General features: G+C 49.5%; 1 protein-coding gene across 1 annotated transcript; it reads right to left on the bottom strand.

Moving 5' to 3' along the window:
• Positions 1 to 1,296: 1,296 nt before the first annotated feature.
• Positions 1,297 to 1,873, bottom strand: LOC125554527 (the record flags this gene model as incomplete). Its single annotated transcript, XM_048718057.1, has 2 exons — positions 1,297 to 1,336; positions 1,428 to 1,873. Coding segments are annotated over 2 exons (486 nt in total), but the record flags the coding sequence as incomplete, so codon positions are not given.
• Positions 1,874 to 15,321: the final 13,448 nt, after the last annotated feature.

Below are 15,321 nucleotides of genomic sequence, written 5' to 3'. Positions count from 1 at the left end.
GAGGTCAGCATGCATATAGGGTGCGCGGATGGCCCTTGCCCGTGTCAAGACATACTGGACGGAGATGAAGGCCACCGCTGTTGCATCCAAAGACTCAGACGGAAGCCGAGTACCTGCCGAGTACTATTTTCAGGAAGTTCTGCAAGGCGCTCATTTAATAGAGACGCGGTGCTCGAAGGATATTATGTTCGAATAACATGGATTATTGTAAAACAATATTTTGATGGAATATAAAAGCTTTTTATACTTGTGCCTTCAAGAATTAAAATACCTCCTGTGCGGCCGTTAATGTATATGTGTATATAACCTGAAAGATGGCAGTCGTCGGCTTCAGCCCCCACGCATATAATGCGGGGGTGTTCGCAGAAGGCGCATTTTCACACTTGATCTAACGTCTTGGTCCATGAAGGAGGTGATAGCGCAGCGAACTAGGCAACCGGACTATAATGCTTTATCACTTTCACTTGACCATAGGAGCTTGACGGTGAGGCTACTATATAGCCCCTGGTGGCGCCGCGCTCGCCCGAACTCGGGGCGCGTGTGTGCCTGGCCGGGAAACGGCCCTTCGTTAATGCGGAGGAATCCCGAAGATTCCGATAGGTCATCAAGTGGTTGACCAGTCTCATGCTATATCATGACAGTCAGTTTTCGGCTTTCTCTACTGAGGTGCTCGCCCGGCTGAATCGGGGCACAATCGAAGTAGTTCTCCTGGTGCCGCCTTAGCCGATAGAACGGAACGTAAGGCAGCAAAACACAGCAGCTGGGCAAACCCAACATTTGACCAAAGACATGATTCGGAGCTGATGCATATAAGGCCAAACTCACGACGCCGAACACTCCCTTAGGTATTCGGTCTTTATGGAAACGGACTGAGCAATGCCCTTGATAATAAGCCACTGGTGTCCAGGTACGTGCAAAATTCTGACGTGGCCACATGCCAAGATGCCAGCCTCCTCCTCAGTTATACTGAGAATCTGGGGGATGTGTATCAACAAGAGACAGTAAAAAAGGTTTACGCAGGGTCTTAATCTAAAAAGAATCCTGGAGACGGGTCCCTGCTGCACGTCTGCGCCTGTGTCTCTGTTGTGCCGTGTCCTGGACGGGCATAGCATCGTGTTCATCTGTAAAAGAGAGGAACTTAGCTGAAAAGAAAAAAAAGAATAGTCGTGCAGAATGTATGTTGTACTAAATAAACAAAGTATAATTCAAGACGGGTAAAATTGAGCCTTATTGTCGCTTATTTTACATACGCGGAGCCCCTTGTGTAGGGGTGTACGGCTACTAAATCTTTATCAATTATATATTTGCTCCAGACTCGCCTAGCCGTGTCCGTGGTCTTAATGACCTGTTAGATGCTTTTGTTGGTGAAGCTGTTTTAATGTATGGCTGTCAAGGCAGCCGCATATTCTTCCGCGCTCGAGGAACACTCGATATTTCCCTTTAGTGAGATGATGCCTCGTGGACCGGGCATCTTAAGCGTAAGAGATGCATAATGCAGTATTGCGTTAAAGCGGGCGAAAGCTTCGCGTCCCAGTAGTGCTTGATAGCTACTTGAAAATGGGGCGATGTGGAAGGTTAGTTTTTCGCGGCGGAAGTTATCGGGGGAGCCGAACATAACTTCTAGCAGGAGAGAACCCATGCAATGGGCATCCGGGCCTGGAGTTACTCCTTGAAAGGAAGTGTTGCTATGGTGAATTTTTGTTGGGTCCATCCCCATTTTGCGGATTGTGTCCTGATATAGCAGGTTTAGAGCACTGCCGCCGTCCATCAGGACTTGTGTAAAGTGGAGTCTGTCGATTATCGGATCTAATATCAGGGCAGTCCAGCCTGCGTTCCGGATACTTCTAGAGTAATCCTGATGGTTGAAGGTGATCGGTTTTAACAACCAGTGGCGAGACTCCTTCGGGATAGGCCGTATGGCGCGTATCTCTATAGGTGCCACTCTTTTTTTCCCTTTTGTCACGTGAAGTAAGTTTACTATTTTGACTTCTTGTGGGAAATTCTTTTGTTTCCCGGTGCTCTGCTTGTGGGGTTCGTCATCATCCTCACTTGGTGTGTCGAGCCCCTTGTGTTCGGTGTTGAGTTTGCCGGATTGCTTGAAGACCCAACAATCTCTGTGGGTATGGTTTGCAGGCTTCCAGGGAGTACTGTGGATTTGACATATCTTGTCCAAGATTTTGTTTAGGTTAGATAGCTCGTCCCTGTTATCCTTGAGGGGCAGCTTTTTCTGATTCTGCCGAGAGCTTTTGAATCCGGCGTTGAGTGCCGTGCTCTTCGGGCTGTTTCCCTTATTCCGGCGCTGGTCCTTGCTGCGTCGCGGTTTCCCGTTTCCATCCCTAGCTTCGAATGTACTTGGGTCACTGGTGCTGCATCTTGCCAACCAGCTGTCCTCTCCCGCGCAAAAGCAGGTCATGAGGCTTGTTAATGCGACCATTGTTCTTGGCTTTTCTTGGCCGAGGTGTCTGGCGAGCCATTCGTCTCGAACGCTGTGTTTGAAAGCTGCTAAGGCTTCGGCGTCCGGACAGTCGACTATCTGGTTCTTTTTAGTAAGAAATCTGTTCCAGAGTTTCCGGGCTGACTCCCCGGGCTGTTGAGTTATATGGCTTAAATCGTCTGCGTCCGGAGGTCGGACATAGGTCCCTTGAAAATTTTCCCGAAAAGCATCCTCGAGCTCTTCCCAACTTCCAATGGTGTTTTCGGGAAGGCCTATAAGCCAATGCCGGGCTGGCCCTTTGAGCTTGAGGGGTAAGTATTTTATGGCGTGGAGGTCGTCTCCTCTGGCCATGTGTATGTCTAGGATATAATCCTCAATCTAGACTCCAGGGTCTATTGTTCCGTCGTACGCCTCTATGTTTATGGGCTTGAATCCCGCTGGAAATTCATGGTCCAGCACCTCATCGGTGAAACAGAGGGGGTGTGCAGCACCCCTGTACTTGGGTGTGCCGTGTTGTTCGGATATTTGTTGCATTAGATTGCTTACCAGAGCTTCCTTTCTTGGCCCGTAAATGGACCTGGCTGGGCCATCCTTTTGATGCGAATCCTTGGGTGGATCGCGTGTTGGTTTGTGTGCGGCGCCATTTGCCGCTCTATGTTGTCCATGGGGTCGTCTATCCGACCGGGTGGCTTCCTTATTTTTTGATTTTGGGGGCTCTAGGGCCTCCTCATCAAATTCAGGCAGTAGCTTTCGCTTTGGGTAACTCTTTTTGTGGCGACTATCGCCGTATTTGTCTGCGGTGTTGAGTACTTTGCTCCATCTGATTCGGAGTGCGTCTTTCGCAGTTTTGAGCTTCCGCTTCTGCTTTTTTAGGCTACGCGCCATGGCGATGAGCCTTTTGTGGAGGTTTTCCTGTTCCAGGAACTTGTCCGGCATGAGGTCGTCCGGACTATTATCTTCGCCGGGGACGGGTTGTGCGGTTTGTTTATCCAAGTTGCCTTGTTCGGACGGTTGCTCGATGCCATGTTCATCGTTCGCCGGCTCGCCCTGCTCTGTGGCTGGGTCTGTACGACCGCTGTCTCTGTCGGGGCGGGGCTTGGAGCGGCGCTTACGCCGCCGCTTTGGCTGCTTTTCAAAGGAGCGACCCTTCGTTGCGTCATCCCATTCTTCCTCGTCGATTCCTTTGGGTGTGTCCACCATGTATACATCGTAGGATGGGGTGGCTGTCTAGTGCCCTATAGGTGCTGGTTCATGTTCGTCTCCTATATCGTCGTCGATACCGTCGATGTCTTCGGAGTCGAAGTCGAGCATGTCGGTTAAATCATCGACAGTGGCTACGAAGTGGGTGGTGGGTGGGCGTCGAATTTCTTCGTCGTCTGCATCCCAATCATGTTGGCCATAGTCCGGCCAGGGCTCTCCTGACAAAGAGAGAGACCTTAGTGAATTCAGGATGTCGCCGAAGGGCGAGTGCTGAAAGATATCCGCGGCGGTGAATTCCATGATCGGCGCCCAATAGGATTCGATTGGTAGGGGCACGGAGGGTTCGGAGCCCGGAAAAGAGTCCGGCACCCTGGAGTCACGGGCTTCGCAGAGGATAAGGCCAGTGTTTGGCTCGATCGCTGTTAAGACTGCAGCCCCCGCGGCGAGGTCTAGCCACCTGTCCTCGATCGGCGCGGTTGGCTCCGAGCTAAGGGTCGGAGCGGATACGGGTGCGTCCTCCAGGGAGCTGTTCGATGGCAGGGCTAAATCATGCCCATCGTGACAGTGCGGCGCGCTCGGCTGTGGCTCGAATCCATCGAAGATCAAGTCTCCGCGGATGTTAGCCGTGTAGTTCAAACTTCCAAATCTGAGCTGATGGCTAGGGGCGTAGCTTTCAATTTGCTCCAGATGGCCAAGCAAATTGGCCCGCAGTGCAAAGCCACCGAATACGAAGATCTGTCTGGGGAGAAAAGTCTCACCCTGGACCGCATCGCTGTTGATGGTCGGAGGAGCCATCGGGCCTAAAGATGACGACACAGAGGAACTCTCAATGAAAGCACCAATGTCGGTGTCAAAACCGGCGGATCTCGGGTAGGGGGTCCCGAACTGTGCGTCTAGGCGGATGGTAACAGGAGACAAGGGACACGATGTTTTTACCCAGGTTCGGGCCCTCTCGATGGAGGTGAAACCCTACTCCTGCTTGATTAATATTGATATATGGGTAGTACAAGAGTGGATCTACCACGAGATCAGGGAGGCTAAACCCTAGAAGCTAGTCTATGGTATGATTGTTGTTCGTCCTATGGACTAAAACCCTCCGGTTTATATAGACACCGGAGAGGGCTAGGGTTACACAGAGTCGGTTACAATGGGAGGAGATCTACATATCCGTATTGCCAAGCTTGCCTTCCACGCCAAGGAAAGTCCCATCCGGACACGGGATGAAGTCTCAATCTTGTATCTTCATAGTCCAAGAGTCCGTCCAAAGGTTATAGTCCGGCTATCCGGACACCCCGTAATCCAGGACTCCCTCACTAGTAGTAACTAGCTATGTTACTACTTTCATCTCTTTCTTCATTTATTGCATGCCACATCATCTATTTAACCCAGATATGTGTGATGTTACTACCTATGTTACTCCCACTGTGGGTAGTCCCGGGGATGTTGGTCGTCTGCCTTTCGTGACTGACAAAGAACACCGAAATGAAGAGTCTGCTGCAGTTCTATGCCACCCTCCATATTTGCGGCTACAACAGGGATCCGAAGACTTGGATCCTTGAGTGGATGATAGGTGATGTACATGACGAAGCCAAAGCTCAAGACATCATCGAGCTTACTTCCCTGCCCACTCCAGGTGAATTATATGAACTTGGTTGTCAGCTTCATAGAGATGAGCTGCAGAGCATTTTTCAGAGGCCTAAACCAAACATGAGCCAGATGCTTAGCCTGATGAATCCATTGCCTCAAGACACTGAATACCCAAAGGAGTTCTTTGTGAAGGACCTCGAGTACTTGCCACACACAGTATACCATATTCTGAGGCATACTCTATGGCCAATCAAGGGACATTCTTCTGAAGCTAAACTTGAAGGAGCCATGAAGACTTTGGTATTCAATATCATCAATGGCATCAAATTCAACACCCAGGATTTCTTCATCAGACAACTTGCTGCTTCTGGGATTGATCTATTTGGCCTGAAGTTCTATGCTCCATGGGTGATGCGCCTAATTAAGCTTCATTCCACTATAGACTATCAGCCCTCAGCATGCAACCACATTGTTTTTCTGCCTGAGGTTGATCTGTCTATTGAAACCATCTACCCCGAGCCTGCCAAGAAGCCCCTACATCTTCAGAATGCTGAACATCAAAGCTTATCGCAGCCAATTGACGGAATCCTTGTCCCCAATGCTGCAACACCCGCTTATCCTCTGGCTGGGAACATGAGAGTGCCACACTGTGCTAACACTGAAGCCACTGCAAGTATAATTGCCCAAAGGCCTCAGAAGCGATCTCGTGTACTCAATGACCGAGAGCTCCTTGTGGCATTGCATCAGAAGCAGGATAAGCATCAGGACTGGCTGAAGCGTCAGATGCAGAGTCTCTTGGTGGATGTCAATCGCATCCGTAATTTGGCCACCAAGAACTCATTTGTTGCACATGAAGCCTGTCGGCGGTCCTAAAAGAGCCTCATAATGCTCTATCCTGAAGACGATTTCGCGAAGGTGGCTTCACAGAGAACTTCAAGTTTGACTCCAGGCCTCCACCAAATGCAAGCTGGCGTCGCACTCCCTCCATTGAAGATTTTGAGCATTCATCTTCGGCTGCAACTGTTGTTGCGAGAGTCGTCGATGAAGAAGACGACGCCACTTCACCAACCTCGGCTGCACTGCACCACGACACTGCATCAGGCCCGTCCGCACCACCTAACTCCAACGTCGACCCTGCTCCATCATCTACTCCATCTGGGAACGAGTAGATACTCTATGTCTTCAAACATTTTTGGTCATTACTGACAAAAGGGGGAGAAGCATATGAGTTGAAAGTCTTCAAGCGGATCATTATGGGTGGTTGCATAAATTTTTGCTAAGTCGTTGCAACTCTCGACTTTTTAACAATTTGGTTTTTGGGTTGCAACACTTAAACTCGATGGTCGTCTGCTACGTTGTTTTTGCTGCCACTGTGTGATGCGATGATAAATCCCACAGACGTCCATTTTTCATTATGCATGTCATTATCTTCGTTATCTCTTTATATGCATGATGAATTGTCTTCATAAGTTGAAGAGGATCTCCACAAAGTAAAACGTGCCATGTGCATTTGCATTCAAAAGCAAACTACTTATATGCACATCTTCAGGGGTAGCCTTTTTCTACTTATGAAGACAATGCCTTAATCCTTAACTTTCACATACTTTTATCCCCGTTGAAAACTTCAACCAGTTTGTCACCAATCACCAAAAAGGGTGAGATTGTAAGTGCATCTACGGCCACCCCTAGTTGGTTTTGGAGTATTGACGACAGACTTGGTTGAGGGACTAATGTGTTTATGAGAACTGCAGGATAACACATGTAGTAGTCCCTTATTGATTCGGTTTACCTACCAGGGATGACCCCTAAAAATGTATGAAGACATTGAAGACAATGGTGGTTTGTGAAGATGTTCACAGTGAAGATTATGACATAAGAAGACATTCACGTGAAGACTATGGAATGCGAAGACATAGTTGTTTCGTAGTTTCCTTTTCTTCTTTGTTGAGTCATAGGAACCACCGTACTGTTAAGTGGGGTCCAAGTGAACAAAGTCAGAGTGACTGATGTGATGCTCAACCAAATCCTATGTCTTTGAGCAAAGACAATGAGAGCAAATCTTATCCAGAGCTGGATGAGTTAGCTTTACTTGTAGCCCAAATCAAGCTGCTGCGTGTGTTTGAAATCCGACAGTTGGATACGTGTCGGTTCCTTAGTGACCCGGGGTCAGTTCAGACAAATCAGGTCGGGTTGCCTCCTGGCTATAAATAGCCCACCCCCTACACCATAATTCGGGGGCTGCTCAGAGTTAGTGCACAACTTTTGTCGTTTGAGAGCAACCCACCTCCGAAGCATTTGAGAGAGAGAGATCCTTGCGAGGACAAAGCCCAAAACACCCAGAGCCAAAGAGTGTTAGGCCTCACTGAAGTCTTTCTGCCCGCATTATCTAAAGACTTGTTACACTTGAGGACTGTGAATCCTCCAGCCGGTTAGGCGTCACGTTCTGAGCATCCAAGAGCCGTTGTGGATTGCTAGTGGACGAAGTCTGTTGTCACAGCCCCAGATCAGCCCTTGCTTGACTTTGCTTGCTCATCATGTCATCATGTTTAAATTCCTAAGAAACTTGAAATGGGGATGTTGAAACCCTAGCACCAAATGAATTCAAATAAGTTCAAATAAAATCATTTTCAATGATCCCAAAATGCCCTTTGAAAATGTTCATGATTTCTGATAAAGGCAAAAACCTCTGCCAAAAATGATGAACATGTTTCTAGGTCATTCCTGGAATTTTGAATTAAATCATAATGTATTTGAATTGGGGCATTTGAATTCTATATATATTTTAGATGCTCCAAATATTCTGTCATAATTTGTGGGCTTCTGGAATAATCCAAATAATGCCCCCAATTTATCTCAGGAGTTTTAAAAATGAATTAGTATTTTTACTAATTCAAAACAGAATAAAAGAAATAGAAAAAAACAAAAACAGAAAGCAAAGAGCAGAGACTCACCTGGCTTACCTGTCGCGGCCCAGCTGGCCCGCCCCTCTAGCTGGCCCAGCCCACTGGCCGAAGCGGTCGTCTTCAACCTCTGCCAGTAGGCAGAGGCGTGTTGACGCGCGCGCCCGAGGCCTCCACCTCCTGCTTCCTCCCCCGCCCTTGGCCGAGCGCTTGGAGGCGCCACGCGCCCCCTGGCCCTCTCTCTCGCACCCGCAGCTCCTTCCCTCCTCTGGCTCTTCCTCCCTCGCAACACCCAAGCGTGCTCGCCGCCGCTCGCCGTTCCTGCGGCCACCGGCCACCCCTCGCCCTGCCGCTGATCTCAGGAGCTCCGCCTCGCCCCCCTCTCCCTCCCCACTGAGCCACGCCCCTCCGGAAGCCCTGCAGCGTCGTCCCCAACCTCGTCTCCAACCTCTGACCGCCGGCGGACTCGTCGGGGATTCGCGAGCTCCAGCCTCTCCCCGGCCTCGCCGACGCCTCTACTGGAATCACCGTGAGCCCCTGCCTCTTTCCCCTCTCTCCCCATGCTCTCCCGCGCCTTCTAGCCACCGTGGCCATCGGAGCCGATTGCTCCTTGCCGCCAGCCATGTCGCCACCGCGGCTACGGCCGTGCAAGCACGCGTTTGAGCTCACCACTGAACTGACCGCACTCCCCTAAGCATAACGCACACACCCATCCATCTCCCCGTGCTCTCTAGCTCCATCTCGCTCAATACCCGAATGCCGACCGCCGCTACGAGCTCGACTCCGGCGAGCTCGCTCCACCCCAGCCCCTTCCGTTTGCCCTACCAGATGCGCGTGAGTCCCAGCTACGCGTAGGACCAAACCATGGTCGATTTGGTCAATCGTGGGCAAAACCCGAGCTAACCCAGTGTGTCTCCGCCGCGTTTTGGTCGCCGCCGGCGTAACTCCGGCAATGGTGACGTGGCAGATTAGTTTAGGCTAATGACGCACTTAGTCAACACCTAGTGACACTGACAGCAGGGCCCCACCTACTAATTAAACTTATATTAGTTTCTGTTTAGTTTTTACTATCTTAGTGGCCCCATGCGTCAGCGTTGACCATGCTGACGTGGCCATTGACTGGGTCCACATGTCAGTGACCCTAACTGGCACTGAGACACTGACCAGTGGGTCCCACTGGTCAGGTTTGACCTGGACCGGGTCAGTTGACCTGCTGACGTCACGGTGACGTAGTGCTGACGCCATAACTCATTTTCTGGATTAATTTTAATTCAGGAAATTCCAGAAAATACCCAAAACTTCAAAAATTCATAGTAATTCAACCGTAACTCCAAATCAAACAAATTATATATGAAAAATTATCAGAAAAATGCAATCTATCCATATGTACCATTTTCATGCATGACAAACTAATTTATACCTGCTGTATACCTGAAAACATGTTAATGGCATTTAAATAACCACATGTGGAATTTGAATTTGAACCTTGGGTTCAAACCAACTTCATTTAAATTGTTGCTAGCTGCATTAGCTCAACTCACACCATATTGCCATGACATTATCATGCATCATAATTGTTGCATTGCATTGATTGTGTTCTTCTTTGTTTGCCGGTAATTGTCCCCTCTTGATAGACGTGGTTTCGATGATGAGTTCGATGACACCGATGAAGAACTATAATATCTTCAAAAGTGCCAGGCAAGCAAAACCCCCTTGTTCATTCCGATATAATCCCACTCTCTCGCTCCTGCTCTCTTTTACTGCATTAGGACAACAACGATTCATCTGTTACTTGCTGCGGTAGCTGAACCCCTTTATCCTTTGCATGACCTGTCATTGCCATAGTAAATAGATGAAACCCACTAGCATGAGTAGGAGTTGTTTGAGCCCTGATGTGCCTACTCATTCATGTTTGTTGTCATGCCTGCTACTGCTTAGAGTTGAGACGGGTCTGATTCATCGGGGATGAGTTGGAAAGTGGTGAACATGTCATATTGTTGAGAGCTCAGTGTATGAATACGATTTGGTAAAGGTAGCGATGAGAGGCCATGTAGGAGTACATGGTGGGTTGTCTCATTGAAACCGTCCTCAGGAACTAAGTTCTGTGTTTGTGATCCATGAAACAGTTACTACCACGCATTAGGCCCGAAACCAATGGACCCTCTCGGCTTCTTGATCACCCTTGTCCTCTGTCTAGGAGTTGCAAGTAGTTTCTGGTGTTTGTAGTATGCTGGGGGCCGCACGCAGCGCTGACCGTCGGGGTGGGCTGTGTTGCGGTATGCACGTGGCACGGTGTACCGGGCGCCCGTTTGGTGTCTCGGGAACCCTGCTCATATCGTTATGGGACGTATGTGGAAACCTCGGCCGGACTCCCTGCGGATGGAACCTGAATAGGCGATAAACCTGGACTAGTATCGGCCGACACCCTCGTTGGGCTTCCGCTTGAAGGTTGCCGAGTACATGTGGTGTAAACGGCGGTAAGTGGTGAGAGCGTGTGTGAAGAAGTACACCCCTGTAGGGTTAACATCATCTATTCGAATAGCCGTGTCCGCGGTAATGGACTTCTGGGTTGCCTATAACAATTCATAGACAAGTGAAAGTGGATACTCTAAAATGCGCAAGATAAGCATGAGTGCTATGGATGGCGTTCTCGTAGGAAGACGGGAGCGGATCCATAGTGGTGTATTGATATGGTGAATATCTGGACTCGTGTGCGCCACCTCAAAAGAGTTACTTGCAGTCGTAGTTCAGGATAGCCACCGAGTCAAAGCTGGCTTGCTGCAGTTAAACTCCACTACCCCCTTTGTTGACACCGATGCATATGTAGCTAGTTCTGATGTAAGTCTTGCTGGGTACATTTGTACTCACGTTTGCCTATTTTATGTTTTTGCAGAGAGACGTCAGTCTCGCTAGTAGTTCGGCGTGGACTTCGACGTTTAGTTGGTTACCTCAGCTACGATCTTGTGCCCTCTGCAGGGTCTTGTAGATAGTCAGGCTTTTTAGCCTTCTTCATTTATAGTTGTCTGTACTCAGACAAGTTAAGCTTCCGCATGTGCTTGTTGTTTGTATGCTCTAAATGTTGGGGTCGTGAGACCCATGTTTGTAATATCTCGCTCCTCGGAGCCTAATGAATAAATACTTTGAGTCGTAGAGTTATGTTGTGATGCCATGTTGTATTTACACATATCGAGCATATTGTTGTATGATTGAAATGCTTGGTATGTGTGGGATCCGACAATCTAGTTGTTTATCCTTGGCAGCCTCTCTTATGGGGAAATGTAGTCTAGTGCTTCCATGAGCCATAGTAGTCCGCTACAGCCCGGTTCACCGGAGTCCTGCTAGCCCAGCACTACTGCTCAGGACACTTGACTGGCCGGCATGGGTTTCACTTCGTTCCTGTGTCTGTCCCCTCGGGGAAATGTCAGGCAGTGACATCCGGAGTCCTGCCTAGCCTGCTACAGCCCGGGTTACCGGAGTCCTGTTAGCCCAGTGCTACAGCCCGGATTCACACGCTGATGACCTACATGCTCGAAGTTGATTCATGTATGCCTGTCCCCATGGGTTAGTGCCGCTTTGGGTTCACGACTAGCCATGTCGGCCCGGGTTCTTTGTCATATGGATGCTAGCGACACTATCATATACGTGAGCCAAAAGGCGCAAACGGTCCCGGGCCGGGTAAGGTGGCACCCGTGGGAATACCGTGCATGAGGCCGCAAAGTGATATGACGTGTTACATGCTAGATCGGTGTGACTTAGGATCGGGGTCCTGACATCTGTGAAGGTTTGGAAGTCTACCTTGAAGACTTACCAGAGTGATTGGGCGAGGACTACGTGTTCTTACCTCAAGGGGAATAAGGTGAAGACGCGGCCTTCTGAGTTAAATATCAACCTCCCTAACCAGACATATAGTTGTCACAACAACTGGAACTGGTCTACCAAATCCTTGTCTTCACCAAGCTACTGGTTCTATCCTTCACTTCCCTTTACTTTCAGTCTGTCTTCGTGAAGTCATTACCTGCTTGCATGATCTGATTGTCTTCACTGTGTGAAGTTTGTTTACCGTTTGGCTTCATACCATCTTCCATCCTGATCTATACTACCTAGTTGCTGATAGTCTTCGTGCTTTCACTTCATTGCTTAGTTGACTATGGCTTGTGTAGTGTAGTCTACCTTCCGATGCATATCAATAGGTTCATTTATACTGTTCTTTTTCAAAGCCCCCCGTGTTTTGAAGTATTTCATAAAAATCGCCTATTCACCCACTACAAAAAAAGACACATCCGTGACATTTTGGGCCGAACAATTTTTTTTCCTGTCATGCTTATGGCACTTCTATGACGATAATTGTGACAAAACCCGGTATCATCATAGATGTGGTGGGATCCTACTTCTATGACAGAAAATCATGACAGGAAATGGGCTTTTCGTCCTGGGCGGGCCGGAGACGCGGGTGCATGACATTCTTTGGGCCGTCCATGACAGAAACACCGTGGTAGATGCGAGGGCGTGGAAAATATCGGGGAGTTCCCGGTATGGTGGGTGGTCGGGGGCCGAGCGATGCGTGTTTATCTCGTACACGTACGTGCGTGGATGCGAGGCGTTGGGCTCTAACTGAACCCGAGTGAGGCGTTCGCCTACTGAACCCAAGCGATTGCCCTGCAGGCTACACGTTACAGAACCCGAGCGATTGATCGATGGCCGGTAACTCAACCCGATCGAGCTATTCCTTCACTACTGCTGCTAACTGAAGCCAATCGAACCTGCTGCCTCTTGATGAACAGTGAGCATTGTTGGGGGTTTGGATGAACAGTTCTCGGTGGGGGGTTGGATGAACAGGAACCTGTGGTGTTGCCGCTGGATGAACAATACCTCGATCGATCGTGCCGGTGGAGGGGTGGATGAACAGGACCCCGTGGAGGGCTGGATGGACAGGACGACCCCGTGGAGGGCGGGTTGAACAGTAGCCGGTGGAGGGCTGGATGAACAGTAGCCCGTGGAGGGGTGGTTCAACAGGACCCCGTGGAGAGAGTTGGTTGAACAGTAGCCGGTGGAGGAGCGTGCGATGGAGGCTGGATGAACAGGAGCCCGTGGATGAACAGTCGCGGGTGGAGGCTGGAGGAGGTCGACGATGGATGAACAAGAGCCCGTGGAGGCAGTCGATGGTGGATGAACAGTAGCCCGTGGAGGTAGTCAACGGTGGAGTTGAACAGTATCCCGTGGAGTCCCGTTTTGTCGTACGCCACACCCCTCCCGATGAACAGGACCCCCGTTTTGACCGTAGCACTCCAACACAAGTCTGTTTCCTCCATTTTGCGGTACGCCACACCCCTCCCAATCAACATGACCCCGTTTTCACCGTTTTGCGGTACACCAGACCCCTCCCAATAAACAGGATCCCGTTTCGACCGTGGCCGGTCGAACACAAGGCCGTTTCCTTCGTTCTGTGGTACGGCAGGCCTCGTTTCCTTCGGCTGTTCCGTCCAAGCCGGTTGGCTCCCGATGAACACGAAGACGCATTCCGTTCCGACCCAGCCGTTTGCCTCCCCATGATCACGACGACGGCGCAGATTCTCCGTTCCGACCCAGCCACGTACACGAGCCCTGGCCGTACGTATGCGCGAGTAGGCGTTCGAGACCCCGCCCATATGTACGTACGTGGCTGTATTTACTTTCTTGCACCCTGGCTGTACGTACGTGTACATGCTACGTGCGCGCCTCCACTACGACACGTGCGCGCCTCTACTACGACACGTGCGCACCTCTATTACAACACGTGCGTGCCTCTACATCAACCAGTATGTACGTACATGTTCGCGACCAGAATGACAACGCTACGCACGCTTCGACCAGGTGGGTCCTAACTGTCAGGCACTTCCTTCGGTGTGAAGATGTAGCTGGTGGGTCCCAGCAGTCAGGGGAGAAACATTTTTTTCAAGAAATACGGTGGCTCGTCCTGTGGGTCCCTGTTATTAGGTGGAGGAAGAATTATTTTGCGCATAATAAGGAGGCACTTCCTTGCTGCTGCCGTGGACCCAGCTGTCAGCCTCTCCACGTACAGTTCTCTTCCGATGGAAGTCGTTCCTTGACCACATTGACCATGCCGCGCCGAGAGCACCAGGGTGGTGGAGGACGTCGAGGCCTAGGAAGGGGACGACGCAGAGCCGAGGAAGACGTGGCAGTGGATGCCCACGCAAAGGGGAGTATGTGGGTTGACTGCTTCGGTTGTGGTGTGAGTCTGCCGTCACTGGAGAATAACAGGAGGTGTGGGTGAGTATAGAGGGATGGCATGGCTAGCGGTGGCAGCACAACCGGACACGGGAGGCAGGAGCAGGCGGCACAGCCGATGCTTGTTTGGGCGACTGGAGCAAGAAGACCAGAGGTTGAAGAAGCACTACGGCCGTTGGATGGACATCGTACGGTCACTGGAGCTAGAATCGTTCATATTGACTAAGTTGACAAAGCCCTCCGTCCCTGTCATCTTAGTAGGCCCACAAGTCAGCCTCCCACTATGGTGGGTCCCAGCTAGCAGGGGGAGTATTCATTTTTTTGTGCGTAATAATTATAAGATCTATATTTACTCTTAGATAAATGTAGAATTAACACAATGGTTATGAAGTTTTGGATTGCTCATGTAAGTACCTGTCGTCATGTACTCCCTCTGTATCGAATTAATTGTTGATCAATTGGATGTATTTAGAACTTAATAGTGCTAGATACATCCATTTGAGCGACAAGTAATAACGGACGGTGGAGGTATTACTGTACTTGCATCGCGAGATAGTTGGTTGTCTAGCATTACTCTACATCTTATCTGCCCTGCCCTCCACTTTCTCCAAATTATCATATCTACATTTACTCTTACCAAAATGTTGAATAAAGCCAATGCCACTGCACAGGTTGATGTGTGCATTCCTCTTGTCAGTACCTTTTGCCTTGTAACCCTGTACTTAATTAATTGCTATTTGATTATGTATCATTAGTCTACACCTGAGCTTCATTATCCTCTGTTTCTTCCAATATTATTTGATCTATATTTACTCTTTGCAAAATGTAGAAAAGTGGCAACGCTTATAAAGAATTTTCTTTGGGGAATTTATTGAATTATCCTTCCATCAACATGGAGATGGGCTTTGTCCAGCCCGTGTTAACATGTAGTGTGAGTTCATCCTTCTCAAGCCTTCAAACGTTGTTCTAGTATAG

The sequence above is a fragment of the Triticum urartu genome, chromosome 4, assembly GCF_003073215.2.
Source record: "Triticum urartu cultivar G1812 chromosome 4, Tu2.1, whole genome shotgun sequence".
Classification (NCBI taxonomy): Eukaryota; Viridiplantae; Streptophyta; class Magnoliopsida; order Poales; family Poaceae; genus Triticum; species Triticum urartu.
Note: the sequence above shows the minus strand (reverse complement) of the source record. Positions and strands in the feature narration are given on the sequence as shown.